A 17420-nucleotide genomic window follows, 5' to 3' on the forward strand; every position below is an offset into this window, starting at 1 on the left:
GGATTCCTTGATTTCAAATAATACTTGGTATCTCACGGATTTGCCACCTGGTTCCAAAGTTGTTGGATGTAAGTGGGTGTTTAGAATTAAAAAGGACACAAATGGGAAGATATATCTTTTAAAGCTAGGTTGATAGTACAAGGTTTTACTCAGAAGGAAGGGGTGTCTTATTTTGATACTTATGCACCCGTTGCTAGAATTACATCCATTAGAGTCCTTATGGCTTTAGCTTCTATTTATGACTTGCTTGTTCATCAAATGGATGTAAAAACAGCTTTTCTAAACAGTGATTTAGATGAGGAAGTGTACATGAGGCGGCCTGAGGGCTTTGTTCTTCTTGGCAGTGAAAGTAAAGTTTGCAAGTTGGTTAAGTCCTTGTATGGATTTAAATAGGCACCAAAACAGTGGCATGAAAAATTTGATCATGCAATTTTGTCACATGGTTTTACTCATAATTCTGCTGATAAATGCATTTATTCTATGTTTATAAAAGATTATGGAGTCATTGTATGTTTATATGTTGATGATATGTTAATCTTTGGGACGAATATAAAAGGCATTAATGAGACTAAGGAATATTTATCTTCTTGTTTCCAAATGAATGATTTGGGTGAAGTGGATACAATATTAGGAATCAAAGCTATAAAACACAGTGGGGGTTATGCTTTGAGTCAGTCTCATTATGTTGATAAAATGCTTGATAAATTTAAGCATTTTAATATCAAAGCAATTCCCCTTATGATTCGTCATGTAAACTTGAAAATAATAATGGTAGAGCGGTTGCTCAACTTGAGTATGCAAGTGCAATAGGTAGTTTAATGTATGCATCACATTGTACTAGGCCCGATATTGCATTTGCAGTTTGTAAAATTTCTAGATTTACTAGCAATCCTAGTGTTGAACATTGGAAAGCTATTGGTAGATTTTTTGGTTTCTTAAAGAGAACCAAAAATTTGGATTTGCATTATAATAGATTTCCATCTGTTCTTGAGGGTTTTTCAGGTGCTAGTTGGATTACTAGTCCTGGTGATAATAAATCCGCTAGTGGGTGAGTTTTTATGTTTGGTGGAGGTGTTGTTTATTGGGTTTCAAAGAAACAGACTTGTATTACTCATTTCACCATGGAGGCTGAATTTTTAGCCTTGGTGGCAGCAGGGAAAGAAGCAGAATGGCTAAGGAACATGTTATTAGATATAGAGTTGTGGCCACAACCGATGTCAGCCGTTTCTTTGAACTGTGATGGTGAAGCTACATTGTTTAGAGTGTATAATAAGATTTACAATGGAAAATCTAAACATATTAGTTTAAGACATGCATATGTACGTCAGTTAACATGAGATGAGATAATAATTGTTGTGTATGTAAAGTCTTGTAATAATTTGGCGGATCCTTTTACAAAAGGGTTACCAAGGGACATAGTGCAAACAATGTCCAGGGAAATTGGTTTGAAACCAATTATTTAATCAATAACAACGGAAACCCAACCTTTCCTATAGTACTACCCCTATATTAAAGGTTCAATGTGGTAAAAATAAGTTTTTTGTTGATGATATATTGATTATTGTTGAGTATAATTAATATATATGTGTAAGGGTGAGTTTTAAACTCTTAATGAAGTTTCAAAGGTTATTTTATTACTTCACCTATATGAACATATAGGAATGGTGTCGTTCCTAGCAAAGGTGTGTTTTACTTTTGGAGATTTTCATGAATACCAGAATGAGCACATGGCCATAATACTGCTACCAATTCTAAGAACATTTGGTTTAACAAAATTGTGTGTGTAGAATTTCCGGTGATGATATTTAAGATTATGGTTCAAAGCTACATGCTACCATTAATTTTGTTGTTGCTTTGAAAGTTTACACTAGGTGGAGGTTCAAATCGATAAGGTACCTTCACTGATACATAATTTTGTTGGTTAAGAACATACACCAATTTTGAAGACTAAGTGGGGGATTGTTAGAGTAGTGTTCATAATAGGTGTTTTGTGAATGATGGGAAATTAGTCCCATATTGGTGGAATAGAAGTTGGTTGTATAGGTTAGTCTATATAATTTAATATTGGGATGGAAGTCCCACATTGGTAGAATAGAAGAAGTTGGCTTGTTCAATTCTATTTAATATGTTATTGGGAAGAAAGTCCCACATTGGTTGAATAGAGGATGATAGCTTACTCTATTCTAATTAACTTGAAGTTGGGAAGAAACTCTCACATTGGTTAAATAGAAAAGTATAGCTTGGAACTAGTATATAAGTTACTCTATTCTATTTAACTTAATATTGGGAAGAAAACTCCCACATTGGTTAAATAGAAAAGCTTAGCTTGGAGCTAGTCTATAAGTTTAATATTCGGAGCAAAACAAAAATTTTAACGCGAGTTATGGTTATGACCGCGGGCCCGGACGGGCAGGCTTTGCCCGATCGGGCGCGAGCATAAACATAAGAAAATAATATTTGCTCGCCTGATAGGGCTAAGTTAGCCAGATCAGGCGCGAGAGCAAATTTATTTTCCTAAGTGTAGATGGCCCGATCGGGCGGGTATTGCCCGGTCGGGCGCGAGCCTAGTTAAAAGATTTGTTCATTTATTTGCTCAACCGGGCGGGCTTGTCCCGATCGAGCGAGTGTCAACAGTTACTTTCCTACGGTTAATTTAATTATCATAATAATGACTTTTCACCAAAAGTTAGATTATCTTAATTAATTATACTTAGGAAATAGTGACTCTTGGATTTAAAGGGCTATTCATTATATATAGTTAATTGCTCCAAAATTATAACTTACCTTTTGCTTTATCTTCTTCTTCCTTATCTATTCTCATTGTTCTTAAAAGTGTTCATAGGGAGTTCAATTACATTGCTTTAATTGATCTCGAATTTAAGGAAATCCTAAAAGGATATTAACCGCTAACCCATAGCAATCATAGTGGGGGTTAAAATTGCTTTAAGGACAGTGTAAACACGTCCCTAATTCTTCATCCCCATAATTATTTTCTAACAATTTTTTCTAAGCATTTGTTTTTTAAAAAAATGGAACTTAATTTTATTTTCTTCATTTCATCGTTGTTACTTTTAATAAGTCTTTTAAAAAATATATTAGAATGTACAAAATTGATGGAATGATGACTTGGGTGTGGATGTGGGCCATGAGGATGCCATGGGTAACCAAAATGTTGCCAATAATTAGTACAATTGCAATAAGGGAATTAGTTTCTGGCCCTTACAATCTATAAACCAAAAGTAGCAAATTCTTAAGAAAAGTGATTAGGAGCATAACATTTTATAGACAAATAAAGTCCAACTTTTTGCTTATCAATGGAATTTTTATGCTAAATACTTCTCTAATTTCTCTACTTCGTCCACACTTCCAATGTAGAGCGGCACACGTTGGTGTATCTGTTACAAAGACAAAACAAAAGACATAAGAATAAACAAAACAAAACAAAACAATATTTTTTTTTTAATCGTTAACGCACTCCTAGTTAAATATTATATAGTACAGTATTCCCTTTGTCTCATTATTATAATTTTTACTATTACATTTAGATGATGTAACGTTAATTAGGTTGGGTCGCAAAGAAGAAATTTAAGACAAGATTATCAAAAATTGATTATTAGTTGTTAACTTTATTTTATTATAATTATTTTTTTTTTTATTTCTTATATATATCTATATTTTTTTGGTGTAGGGAGAGCAACAAATAATTTAGACAAGATTCTAATTTTTATTATAACCCCATAGTGGCAGGATCTAGGGGTACCTACATAGAGGTACAATTGTACCTCCATTCTCCCAATAAAAAAATTTGTTCAAAAAGGTTGGTTATTATGTATAATAGGTTTTTTCAGTCTTGTCATAGATTAAGATTAATAGCCTAATCGTACCGTCGATGGAATCTTCTTTAGAGTTGGTGGAGGCGTTCTAAACAACTAATAGTGAGCAGCAAATCATATGTCACACAAGGATAGAAAATGACATTCACCCTATGAATTTAGAATATTATCATTGTGTGATCAAATAATAACCACTAGAGTTTTAGTGGTACAATTTCTACTATTAGTGGCACATTAAAAAAACTTCTGCTTGAACTTCACTGCTACAAAATGCTCCCTCTGTTTTTTTTTTGGGAAATTCTCTTTGGTGAACTCCAAGTTTTTAAGTTTCCAAGTGGTAAACATTCTTAAATTTTATTATCAATGGTAAACCTAAATTTTGATTACCATTGATAAGTGTTATTTTAATAAAAAATCCTAAACTATAGTTAGTTTTTTTTTTTAATAATTAAATTATTATAGAAATATTTTTCAAAAAAAAAAAAAAAAAAACCCACCCAACCAGCAGCCCCGACCACCAGCCCACTCACCAACAGCCCCTCCCCTACCGGCGGCCACCGGCCACCTCTCCCCCACCCCTACCAACGTCGGCGCCCAGCTCTAGCTTCGCCGGTGCGCCGGCCTTCGATCCCCCACCTCCACCTCCTCACTTTCTCCCAACCACGAACCCCACCACCCGTTTAAGGGTTTCGAAACCAAACCCGGAAAACGAGTTTTGGTTTTCTGGTTGTTTTGGTTGGGTTTTAGGGTTTCCGTGGTCGGCTCATAGAGGAGGGGGTTCGTCGAGGAAGGGCGGTGGTTTTTGTGGTGGTTTGGGGTGCGATTAGGGCGGCACTCCCCTACCTGAAACCCGTAAAAACCCTCCCCCAACCACTTTGAACTCCGAATCAGACCCTCCTCCACCCTCGAAACTTCGTCGCCTAGGGTTTCGAGGGTGGGAAAGGGTCGGATTTGGGTTTTAACGTGGTCGGTTTGGGTCTATTGAGGTTTCGGGTTGGGTGTTTGGGAGTTTCGGGTGGTGGAGTTTCGGGTTGGGTGAGAGAGGTGCGGGGTGGGCGACGGTGGGGGAAAGGAGAAAGAGAGGAGGTGCGAGAGGTGAGGGAGGCTGGGCGTCGCCGGTCGGAGGTTGGCCGCCGGCGTGGGTGGGTGCAGGGGAGGGGGAGCTGGCAGTGGGTGGGGGGAAGGGGTGGTTGATTTTTTTTTTTTTTTTTAAATTTTAGTATAATTATTAAATTATTAAAAAAAAATAATTAAAAACCTAACTATAGTTAAATGTTATTGTTAAAAAAATAAAAAAACCTAACTATAGTTAAATTTTTTATAAAATATAATAATTAATGGCACCATTAATAATTATAAAAAGTTTAGGAGTACCAAAGATAATTTTAAAAAACTTTGTTTACCACTTAGAATTTTAAAAACTTGGAGTTCACCAAAGAGAATTTCCCTTTTTTTTTAAAACTAGAGTTGGATTTACACATTTGTCGAGACAACTTTGACCATTAATATCGTTAATTAAAGGTTAGTAAAAATTATGAAAAATTAATTTATAAAAGTAGACATTATAACAAATCCAACAACATATTATATGATCATATTTATATATTATATATTGGTAACAATATTAATTCAAGATGCAATATAAATAGTGGAAAATTCCAACTCTATCTAAAAAAAAAAAAAAAAAAAAAGGGGAGTATACTCTCAATATTAGCACGTGAATTCAAATCTTAAAAAACGGCTGTGAGGCCCACATCATTTTTTTCTCTCTTCCTTTCTCTCTCTCCCAAATATTTTATTATTCGTTAGGCAGGGTTGGAATGTCTCACCTCACAACCATGCATTAACACTTCTTTAGAGTAAGTGCAAATGTTAAAAGCTCAATAACCATTCTCTTTAATTAAATAATTAAGACGTTACACTTGTCCCAAAATATGCTTTCTGCTTTAATTTTCTTCCTTTAAAAAAAAAAAGAATATTAGCCTAAACACTTATTACTTTCTTAAAAAAAAAAAAAAAAAAAAAACAAACAAACAAAAAACCTTTGGTATTATTTATACTAATACTTGTGGGTATTTATAAAACATACTAAAACAGAAACTGCTTTAGGAAATTTTCCAATCCAAATTACCCCATTCCTCCTAACCCTCTTTTTTATTATACTATTTTTGCTTTGTTTTTTCATAATGAAAATAAGATTCTAAATTTCAAGAATGGATAACTCCTAAAGTAGTTTCTCAACCTAAATTTCTTCTTTTTACTATAAATGACCATGAGTTTAAAAAATTAGTATAGAGTAATTAACAATTTTCATAACTGTATATTTTTTCTTCATATTACTAAGTACCAAATATTCTAAATTTTATTTCTTTATTTCAATATTTTTTTCTTTTAAGAATTATTTTTGCGTTTTTAGACATTTAGATTCTATGAAATTGTCATGGGTAAATAACTCTTATGTGATTGGTATTGTTACATTAAAAAAATAAATCATAATGCAATTAATTTTTTTTTTTTTTTATATGTGCAAAGTCCAACGTCGTTCATATATTATCTAGTTTATAAATTTTACTAAAATAACAACCGCTAACATTATTTCTTCTTTAAATTTTACAAAAGTCAAGCTATGATAAAAAAATTTCCACCTAAATCAATTACTGACATCATATTTTTATCTTTCTTTTAACCTTAGACTACTATATTATATATTATAAATTATCTATTACAAATACTAAATAGGATTTTTTTAATTTTTTTTTTTTTTTTGTCATTAATTTACCTAAAAAGTTTAGTATTTTTTTATTTATTAATATAATTGTTTTGAATGCTATTATTATCATTGATTATTGTGTTATACTCGTATTTATCTAGAAACTTCTATACTTCAAGTATCAATAATTTAAAAAAAAAAAAGCATGACTATCAAATATCTAGTTAATAATATAGCACTACTATCAAATATCAATTATTTTACTTCATTTATACTATATGTATATTATAGTACCTTAATATATTTAAAATAAGAGTTTTTGAATGATTGGTTTTAAACTTAGTATGTGCATCTACTCCCTTCGTGTTTATTTTAAGTATTACACTTACAAATATGGTCAAGTTTTTTTTAAGGGTCACACTTATCTTTTTAGCAAAAAGCTACTCCCTCCGTTTTACTTTGTTACTATCATATACTGTTTTGGGTGTTTCAATATGATATACCCATATGAAATATATTCCTAGCAATCTATAGGGAAGATAATTTTTATAATAAGTGAATAATTAATCTAATTGGATGTTTAAAGAGTCATATAATTCCGATTGGTTAATATATGTGCTAGTGGATGGATTGCTGATATGAAAACTTCTTCCAAATTAAATCAAGATTAATTAAAGGCAATTTGATTGCAGCCAATTCCCATAAATAAATAAATAAAAAAAAAAATACTGGTAAAGACAAAACATTAATTACAAAGATACAATCAAATTCCAGATTATTAAGATTTATCCTTTTCTTATTTTAAGTGATTGAATACAAAGGAGACTAACAAAGTGAAACAGAGGGAGTACAGTTTAATATTATATATATCTCCTGACCTACTACTACTTTTATTACTACTTGTGTTTCGTATTATATTCAATAGTTGGGTATTTTTTGTGAGATATAAGAAAATCAATTGTTGCACTTGCAATAACGTGAGACGGAGGAAGTATTTCTTTCCTTTCATTCGTTGCTTTTCAATTAACTAATAAAATCCCTATTTTTCTTTTATAATTTTTTAATACTACAATTACTCCACTTATCTCTTATTTATTTAAGTTAGTTAAATTGCCTAAAATTATGTGCCTGTCAAAATAAAACACTTAAAAAACAGAGAGAGTATATATTTAATTATTTTTATATTTCAATACTATTGATTCAAAAAATTAGTATGCCTCATTTCATACCATTCCTATATATATTATGCTAAAATAATCCCCATAATTATCCCTAAGGTAAACTTGGCATTACTTCATAAAAAAATTTCCCGCTTAAAAGTTTGTTAGTTTTTATTTTTATTTTTTTATTTTTTTTCTGTTATTGAAAGAACTTTGTTACGTTTTACCTTATATTTAGGGAAGGGATGATGTACAACCATAATAATTTAAATACACTATACTAAAGTAATCCCCATAATTATCCCTAAGGTACACTTGGCATTACTTAATAAAAAAATTTCCCGCTTAAAAGTTTGTTAATTTTTTTTATTTATTTTTTTATTTTTTATTTTTCGGTTATTGAAAGTAGTTTGTTACGTTTTACCTTATATTTAGGGAAGGGATGATGCACAAAAATAATTTTAATAAAAATATAAAAGTGTAGTAGTAATAATAATTTAAATAAACATATAAAAGTGTAGTAGTAAAGTATATAAAAAATGTTACTTAATTGAGAATAAGATTAAGCTTTAATATTATGAATACTAAAAATCTTATTACTCCGTATTCCCTAGCTTCCTTTTCACATGTACTATAAAATATCACAATATAATGTTTATTATAAATTTTTTATGTTTTTTCTTACAAACAATAATTTTGTTTTACACATTTTTAAATAAGCGAATAATGAAAGTATTATTGTACTCTAAAACCGTGCATAACACGGGTTCCAAACTAGAATAAGATATGACAATGTATGAAAGTAGGTTATTTTTATTTTTATTTTTTTTGAAACCATGAAAGTAGGTGTTTACGTATACTAAATTATATTATTACAATTTTTTTTTTATTTATTTATTTATTTTTTTTTTTATAAATGTATATATATAGCCGTCAAATTAAATTGGAACTTTGGCAAAAAATTTGAGGTTGTATTCAATTACAAACAACATTATACGAGAATAGGATACTTAGGCCCTATTCACTTCACCTTACAGAAATAATATTTAGTAAAATATTTTTAATTTAGTAAAAATCAGTTCAATTCATTAAAAATAATTTCTGTTCGATAAAAATCTATAGTTGTAAAGAAGAAAAATAATAAGGAATCATTAAAAATAATTTACATTCAACAAAAATAATTTCAGTTCAATAAAAAGTAAATAATTTATGTTTTGCATAAATAATTTTAACTTTAGTAAAAATAATTTCAGTTTAGAAAAAATTAAGTGAAGTGAACGGGACCTTAAATGGCTAATAGATGGTTAAGATCAATAAATCATATAACTAATATATAAAGCTAAACTTTTAGACGGGTCACGAGACAGCGACACTCGGCATTCTAACTTTTCGCCAAGTGTCGTGCCACGTTGGATAGATTTAAATAGAATTCATAAGATAAAAAATTTAGTTGGGATTCTATTTTAATAGAATTTTAGGATAAAATTGTTATTTTAGAGTTTTATTTTCGATAAAACACCAATATTTTAGATGTACAAATTGAATTATAATTTTATTCAAAAAAAGTTTTAGATTATAGTTCTAAAAAATTATCATATAAATTTATTTTTCAAATCATAATGTTTTTTTTTGAGTGAAATAAGTAGTTCAAAGCGTAAAACATTCATTTATAATATATACTAACTGGTTAAAATACTTTACAATCTAATAGAACTTTATTACTATGTAGGCATGTCAATTAGGGTCGAGTGATGAGTCATCTCAGGTTATGAGTCAAGAAATGTTTAACCCTTGCCCAAAGTTTTGAATTTGGGTCAACCCAACGGGCTTTGAACATTTATTTTATTTAATTTTTTTTTTCTAATTTTTTTTTTATTTTTTTTAATGTATTAAATCAAACATTTTCACTAACATTATTATTAGTCATTATATACCTACTAGATAGCAAATCGTTACAAAATTACATCAACTCCTAACTCATTTTGTATTAATGATATATTTTAAAATTTGATATATAGATTAAAAATTTATCTTAAAATTTAATAAACAACTTGGGAATCGCACGGGCACAAAACTAGTAATATGTATAATTTTATTCGTTCAAAAAAAAAAAAAAAAAAAAAATATGTATAATTTTATTTTTTCAAGTTTCATAATAATTTTTTTTTGTTTTTTTTTTTTTTTTTTTTTTAATGTCTTAATTTCGTACCCCCCATCGTTTTTTTTGGTAGATTTGCCACTGCCCCTCTATCAACAATGTTAACATATGGGACATCCTAAAATTTGATCATATTGAGTATATTATGATGATTGAGCTTACCTCTGTTGGTTGAATGTCGAGAATTCTATTATGGCCATCAGATCCTTTTCCACCAGCCTGTTCTACTATAAAGCTCATGGGTGCACATTCATACAAGAGCCTCAACTTCCCATTTTTGCTCTTGGAATCTCTTGGGTACCCATAAATGCCACCATATAGAAGTGTTCGATGAAAGTCCCCGACCAAACTTCCGATGTAACGAGCCGAGTATGGCTTTCCAGACGGTCCAGGGTCTTTAAGGTCATCCATGTACTTCTTCAATTTGTCATCCCACATTTTGTAGTTACCTTCATTGAATGAATAGATTTTCCCTGCTTTTGGTATCTTGATGTCTTCTTGAGTGAGGACAAATTCGCCGTACATGGGATCTAATGTGAATGCATACACCCCTTTTCCAATGGTAAGTACAAAGATTACAGAGCTGGAATACATACAATACCCTGCTGCTAATAGGTTGTCCCCTGGCTGACAAACATTCACCACACACCTCTGTTCTTCGGCGCTTAGCTGCAAATATTGTTTAAACTATAATTAAACATACTTAAGAAATGTCTTTTTAATGTATTTTTTACCTGACATTTTATTAGCTTTGCCCTGTTTTAACCATTTTTTTTTTAGAAAAAGATTATATGTTTTAGTCATAAAATAAAATTTTGGTGCCTCTACCTTAGCATCAAATACTAGACATAGTTTTTGTTCTCCCGTAACGTCTACAAAATTCTGTCTTCTATATGTTTTCGGTCTATTATCACATTCTATGTAACTACAATAATTTTTAGTGCAATGATGAAATTCGAGTGGCTTACAAGTGATGATGCTACAAAACTGAGATAAAATTATGTTTTACATGAATTTAGACTTTTTTTAGTTAATTCTATCAAAGACATCTCTTTATATATGGTTATATTTTTTTACTCAGGAATCAGCATATAAGACTGCAGAAATGTTTCCTACAGCAACTTAAATCATAGTTATTAGGAACTCTCGTTTTATTTTGGCTAATAAGAGACTGAGATGAAGAACAATGAGAGTTACCTCATCTTCATTGTCAGAGTCGACTATGCACTCATCATTTGGGCTATAAATTCCGAAGATGGAACCAGTTGAGACAGCTGCGTCGATGTTGGATGATCCATCAAGTGGATCAAACACAACAATATAGTTTCCGGAATAGCTCTCTTCGACTGCCACTGGTACATCCTCTTCTTCTGATGCAATTATCCCTGTCCTCCCACTTGATCTCAAGCAGTTTGAAAACACCTGTCGAATATTTATCTTTGTAGTTGACTTTTGCATAAACGCTCATCATTCTAAATTAATATTTACAGCCTTCACATTTTCAGATACAGCATGATTGTGCTTTAAAATTTTCATTAGTAATAGATATGCTCTTCTTATCTTCTCTGTATTATTGAATATGAGTATCGATCTGGGTCATTCGTCATAATTCGAATGTAATCCAACAGTAAATCAACTCTATATTATGTTACATTTCTATTTTCATGTCACAATGTTAAAACCAACTTCTGATGTAAAAATTTGTCACATCGCTTGAGATGAGTCACAATGACTGAGAGTAGTTTTACGATGAGTGACCTTATGTTTGTTCATGTAGTTGACCTCACTTATGAGATTAAGGCATTCAAGCAAAAGATGAAGAACAATGTTAAAACTGACTTCTATAACATCAATGATCATACCTCATTGGAGACAACATCAAGTTTCTTCTGATCCTCTCCTTGGACATTAACAGCCCCTTGAATTCCAGTAAGGTTAGAAATACCAGCGCGTTGAACCAACGAAGCAATTTGTTTACAAGCCATGGAGATGCTAGACAGTACAATAGTAAGCTCTGCATCAATAACCCCTGCTTGTTCCTGCTTAAGCAACCAACCAGTTAGTGTCTGAATCTCAAATTTACTCTTAGCCCTAGGCTTTGGTTCTGCAGCCTCGGTGGCTGTTCCTACAGCTGTACACCGAACTCCGGCTGCTACATGTTTCTTACTGCCCGCAGTAGGAAACGAATGAAGCGACTTGGTAAAATTTATGCATTGTTGAGATGGAGAAAGACTAGATGAATGAGGATTAAAGATTGAGGTACGCAATTTGACTGCTGTTGTTGTTGGTCCTATTGCTGCCATTGATATTATTCTTCCTATGCTTTCTTTTTATTTGAGAAAGGTTAATTGATGATTATGAAATTCAAGGAATTTGAGAGGATATTTGGGGTGATATTAGAATGTGAGTACATAGTTTGTGGGGAATTGTAAGGCTGCTAATGAGAGTATGATATGATTTGGACCCACTTATCCTCCATGTACAATCCACTGTTTGTTTTGTGTGATCAGATTTTGCTGAGTCAACAGTTACCTTTTGGAATAGGAGTAAACTTGATTCGTGGTGTTACTCCAAATGATTTCTCGAAATTGAATGACCCAAGCAATAATTGAAGCTAGGCGACTAGTAATTGATCCTGAGTGAACTAGTGTATTCATACCTATACACTAGTATTCCTATTTTTCTACCCTCTGTGTATCCTACCTTTATTTATTCTTCCTTCTTAATACTTTTTAATCTTTAAACTAGTGTGTGGCCTTGGACGATGCTCCGGATTTTATTTTGAATATCAATATATATTATTTGGACTATAAAATCATAAACTATATAATTACAAAAAAAAAAAAAAATAAGTTGACAATAATAACTGATGAAATTAAATAAACGTTCTCAAATTAATATCCTGTACAAATTAAAGTATTTAGTGTATTATAATTGAATATAAAGCATAATGAAAACGTATAGCAAAGTTGGTAAGTACGCTTCAAGGCAGTTGAAACCTCATCAAGGGAACTATCCAACCCATGATTTGGAGTTAGCTGCAATAGTGTTTGCTTTTAAGATTTAGAGGCAATATTTGTAAGGGATGACTTGTAGGATTATCACGGATCATAAGAGTTTGAAGTACATTTTCACCCAAAAGCATTTGAATGGAAGGCAGAGAACATGGTTGGAGTTTCTAAGTTACTATAAGTTGGATATTTAATATCATGAAGGAAAAGCTAATGTGGTGGCAAGTGCTTTGTGCAGGAAGTCTGAACATTCAATGAATGTAATGGTAGTGCCAGACTAGTTGTGTGTGGAATTTCAAAAGATGAATTTGGAGGTGATCACTACAACAAATTGACTCTTATGCCACGAGTTATGCCACTCGAATACAAAATTCGTGGCATAATTTGAGGTAGCTACGAGAAAACAAGTCAACCAAAAAACTTCAAATTCCCATAAAATATTACACAAAGTATTAGGTGTGGCAAGCTGCACCCAATGTTTCGTTAATCAATACCTTATCCTTCTTAAACAAAATCCTTTCCCTGCCATTTTTTCATCATATCTTTCTTTGTCTCCGCCAAACATCATCCATCAATGGTAGCTATAACTACAACAGATTCTATCTCCTCCCGATCTAAAAAATTCTAAATATATTATCAAAATATCATCATCATCTTCTTGCGATGAAGAACAAATTTCCATCCGATGACAAGATGGTGGTGCTTACGGCGAAGGAGAGAAGCGAGGTCATTCATGGCAGAAGAGAGAGAATGTTAAGAGAATTGAGGAGGATGGAGAGGGGTAAAAGAAATAAAGATTGTTGATTATATTTGTCCATGATTTATGCTTGATTTTTTTGATAATTTCTTGTGGTTCTCGGAATTTTCTAAAAATGCCAAAAAAATTGAATTGGGGTATTCTTATGTGATGTATAATTGTTGAAATTGATTGTCCCATATGATTGTATGTTGAATTGTGAGCATTTTGATAACAGATGCATGTAATTTGGTTGAGAAATGAGCAAGTTATGTTATACTCTTGACCTTTAGTACGAGCTCTTCAATAGTGGTTCCGCTATTGTTATACATAACATCAAACAAATTATACATATCTTCAAACAATATATCCTCCAAATAATTTATTTCCTCCAATAATTTATACATATCCTCTATTGGTTGGATGATATCCTTTATTGGCTATATGATATCATGGCTGGATGATATCCTCTATTGGCTATATGATATCATTTATGATTGTGTCTATGATATTCTTTAGTGGCTGGATGGTATCCTCTATTGGCTATATGATATCATGGCTGGATGATATCCTCTATTACCAATATGATCATGATATCATCAAACCAATAGAGGATATCATCCAACCAATAGAGGATATCATCCAGCCAGTAGAGGATGTCATTAGTAGAGGACATCATCTAGCCAATAGAGGATATCATCCAGCTAATAGATATCAAAAACCCGTTGGACTGAGGAAACGTTTGATCAGTTCGGACTAATGCAATACCTTCTCTGGATATGGTCAGCAACAAAGACTTAGGTAGTATTCAGGGATTGTTTATTCTATGAAATTACTCCATATTGTAATATTGTACATAATAAGAACTCGAAGAAATAAGGCATACAACGTATACACTTTAGTTTTAGAAATGAGAAATAAAACTTATCTAAAAAAACAACACAAAAATTGTAGTTGCCTTGTTGGATTCCTTTTAAAATAAAAAAAAATCAATAAGGAGGAGCAAGGGTCTTGTTTAGGTTAAAAATACCCTAAACACGTGGCCCAATCAGAGAGGGACACGTGTCAAGCCTAGGCAGGTCCAACATGGGCCACTCCCCAGCCGACACGTGTCAACCTCATATATCAGCTAGAATTGCGGCCCTCAAGGCCCAATCCCCGAGAAAGCCACAAAACGACGCAGCCCATTAGGTCAGAATGACCTAATGAGCACGTATCCCCATGACCCTATAAATAGGGAGATTTCCCCCATTTTAGGGACACGTTCATTTATTACATTACCCTACATTCTCTCTCATCAGAGAAAACACCTGATCTCGGAATTCAAGAGGCTCTCACTTTACTTTTCCGCACTCTTTACATTCTCCTACACGTTCTAACTTGATCGTCGGAGGCGAAATTCCTACCAACTGGAGTCTCCATGATTTGTAGGTAAGGACCGCGCCGGACCAGTCTTAGTGGCGTAACTTTCCCTTGGGACAAAAACACCCAAAACATTTGGTGTCGTCTGTGGGGAGAGTACCTCTAAGATGGTTCAAGAGTCTGTACCGCCACCTGAACCCTACCGGCCTAGAGTCGATGGTGAGGTCTATTCAGACCATGATACAGACAACGACTGTGAAGTCGAAACCCGAGTGGGCCTTGATGGGTCACTCCTCTCTAAACACATTCGTTCCAAAGACAAGCTGGAATGAGTCAACAATGAAGCTGGTACCAGCAAGACTGTTGGACCACCGCCTGGTAACACCTTGGCTACAAGAGGTCGGGCTCCAATAACCCGAGATGAACTCATGAAATTCATAACAAGTTTCAAGGGTGAAATCAAGGACCTGATCAACAAGCGGACGACTGGCTCTAAGAAGGGTTAGTCGGCCAAGAAGACTCCTCAAGCTGAGAGGAGAAAGTCAGTCAGAGACAGGCAGTCTACTCCACATCCAAAGGAGAAGACTACGCCTGCCATTGACTGGACAAAGATCCTTCTGCCCCAGACGGGCAAAAGGAAGGTCATCCAAGCTGTTCAGCCGGATGACAACAAGAAAACCTTCTCTGATGCTTGTCACATCATCGAGCACAACCGGAGCCAGCAGCTGTCTGAGTCAGCCTCTACATCGAGCTTTCCAGACAGCTTCAAAAATACATCTGCAAGGAATTCTCAATCCTTGCATGAGAGCCATACAGGCGGTAAGTCCGTCCATACTGGCCCTCAGATGATTGGGTTAGCCCTGTATGTGCCTCATATGCCATACGGGCAGTACATCCCTCTTTTTATGCAGCCGACCTTCTTCGGGGGATAGGCGCCATATAATGTATAACCCTTGGACTGGCAGCTCCGTTTGCTTAAACTTGGTGTACAAAATTCTGCGTTCACCAAGGAGATAACCGAGGCGGCACAACCGGCCAAGGTTAAGAATGTGTTGGTTGGTGCCTATGATGGTACCACCAACCCTGAGGACCACCTCATGGCCTACACCAACCTCATGCACATGCAGGGGTTGGAGGATGTTGTGTGGTGCCGATTCTTCCCGGCTACCTTGAAGGGCATCGCCCAACAATGGTTTGGTAACCTGCCAGCCGGATGTATTGATAGCTTCGGGAGGCTTGCCTTCCTATTTGCCTCCAACTTCTCGATGAACATCCGTGCCAAGAAAACAAGTCTCGACTTGAGCACCATACAGTAGGGAGAGAGAGAAGGACTCCGCTCCTGCGTCAGACGGTTCAATCTGGTGAGAATCCAGATACAAGGGCTGTCAGACGAGGTAGCCTATACAGACTTCTTCAAGGGTCTAAAGGATAGGTCAACCTTTAAGTTTGACCTCGTCCGACAGAGGGTCTTCACCCTTTAAGAGGTGTTGATAGAGGCGGAGAGCTTTATTCAAGCCATCGACCTCTGCTTGTCTAGCCACTAGTCATACTCCACGAAGTCTGACAAACAAAAAGAGAGTCGGTCTGCTCAGCCGGCTTAGAAATCTGAAGAGAGCAAAAAGAGAAAAGTGGTTTGGGCGGTTGATAAGCCTGATCAGCCGTCCAAAAAGAAAAAGAAAGAATTCAAACCGTACGTCCTGAGGTACGAGTTTAATAAAGACTACTACTCCATCCTCATGGAGATAAAGGACCGGTTGACCATTGAGAAGCCGAATCCGATGAAGAGTTCCGTCCAGTCACGGAACAAAAATAAATACTGTCACTTCCATGAGGAAGTCACCCATGACACCAACGACTGCTATAATCTCAAGCGTACGTTTGACCGTCTGACTGACAAGGGGGTGCTGAAATCCTATGTCTTGAAGTCCAAAGTGACTGTCAAGACGAATCCGGGACAGTTGTCCAAGACTGTCCACCCTGCTAGTAGTTCGGATACTGACAAAGAGCCGGTCTACACCATAGCAGCGGATTCGCGAGTGGTGGCCCAACCATCCTGGGCACCAAGGATCATCTGAAAAAGATGATCCATTCTGTTGATGATGGGCAGGCGTCTGCCAGTGGTACTTTCCCAAACGTCCTCATCATTGAGAAGAATCGAGGCAAAGTCTGCCAATCGCACGATGACCTGGTCGTCATTGAATGTAAGGTTACCAACCAGCTGGTTGGTCGAATCCTTATAGACACAGGTAGCTCCTCTAACCTCATCAGGTATAAGTGTCTGTCCAAGCTGAACTCCAAGCTGGACAATCTGCGCGACGTCTCCCATCCCCTTGTTGGCTTTGGAGGAGGGGTCGTGCACCCAGTCGGACAAATTAACTTACCCATCCGGATGTGGCAAAAGGGAAAAGGGCGACATACGATCGTTCAGTTTTTGGTGGTTGAAGAGCTAA

General features: G+C 34.4%; 1 protein-coding gene across 1 annotated transcript; it reads right to left on the reverse strand.

Moving 5' to 3' along the window:
* Nucleotides 1–3161: 3161 nt before the first annotated feature.
* LOC145567501 (fructose-1,6-bisphosphatase, chloroplastic-like) lies at nt 3162–12268 on the reverse strand. Its single transcript, XM_081626794.1, has 4 exons — nt 11724–12268; nt 11059–11283; nt 10024–10530; nt 3162–3395 (listed from the first exon to the last, which is right to left on the reverse strand). Exons 1-4 carry the CDS (start codon nt 12162–12164, stop codon nt 3324–3326), a joined length of 1245 nt encoding a protein of 414 aa, XP_081482920.1. The 5' UTR covers nt 12165–12268; the 3' UTR covers nt 3162–3323.
* Between the last annotated feature and the right edge of the window lie 5152 nt (nt 12269–17420).

This window comes from Chenopodium album, chromosome 11, assembly GCF_948465745.1.
Source record: "Chenopodium album chromosome 11, dcCheAlbu1.1, whole genome shotgun sequence".
In the NCBI taxonomy this organism is placed as follows: domain Eukaryota; kingdom Viridiplantae; phylum Streptophyta; class Magnoliopsida; order Caryophyllales; family Amaranthaceae; genus Chenopodium; species Chenopodium album.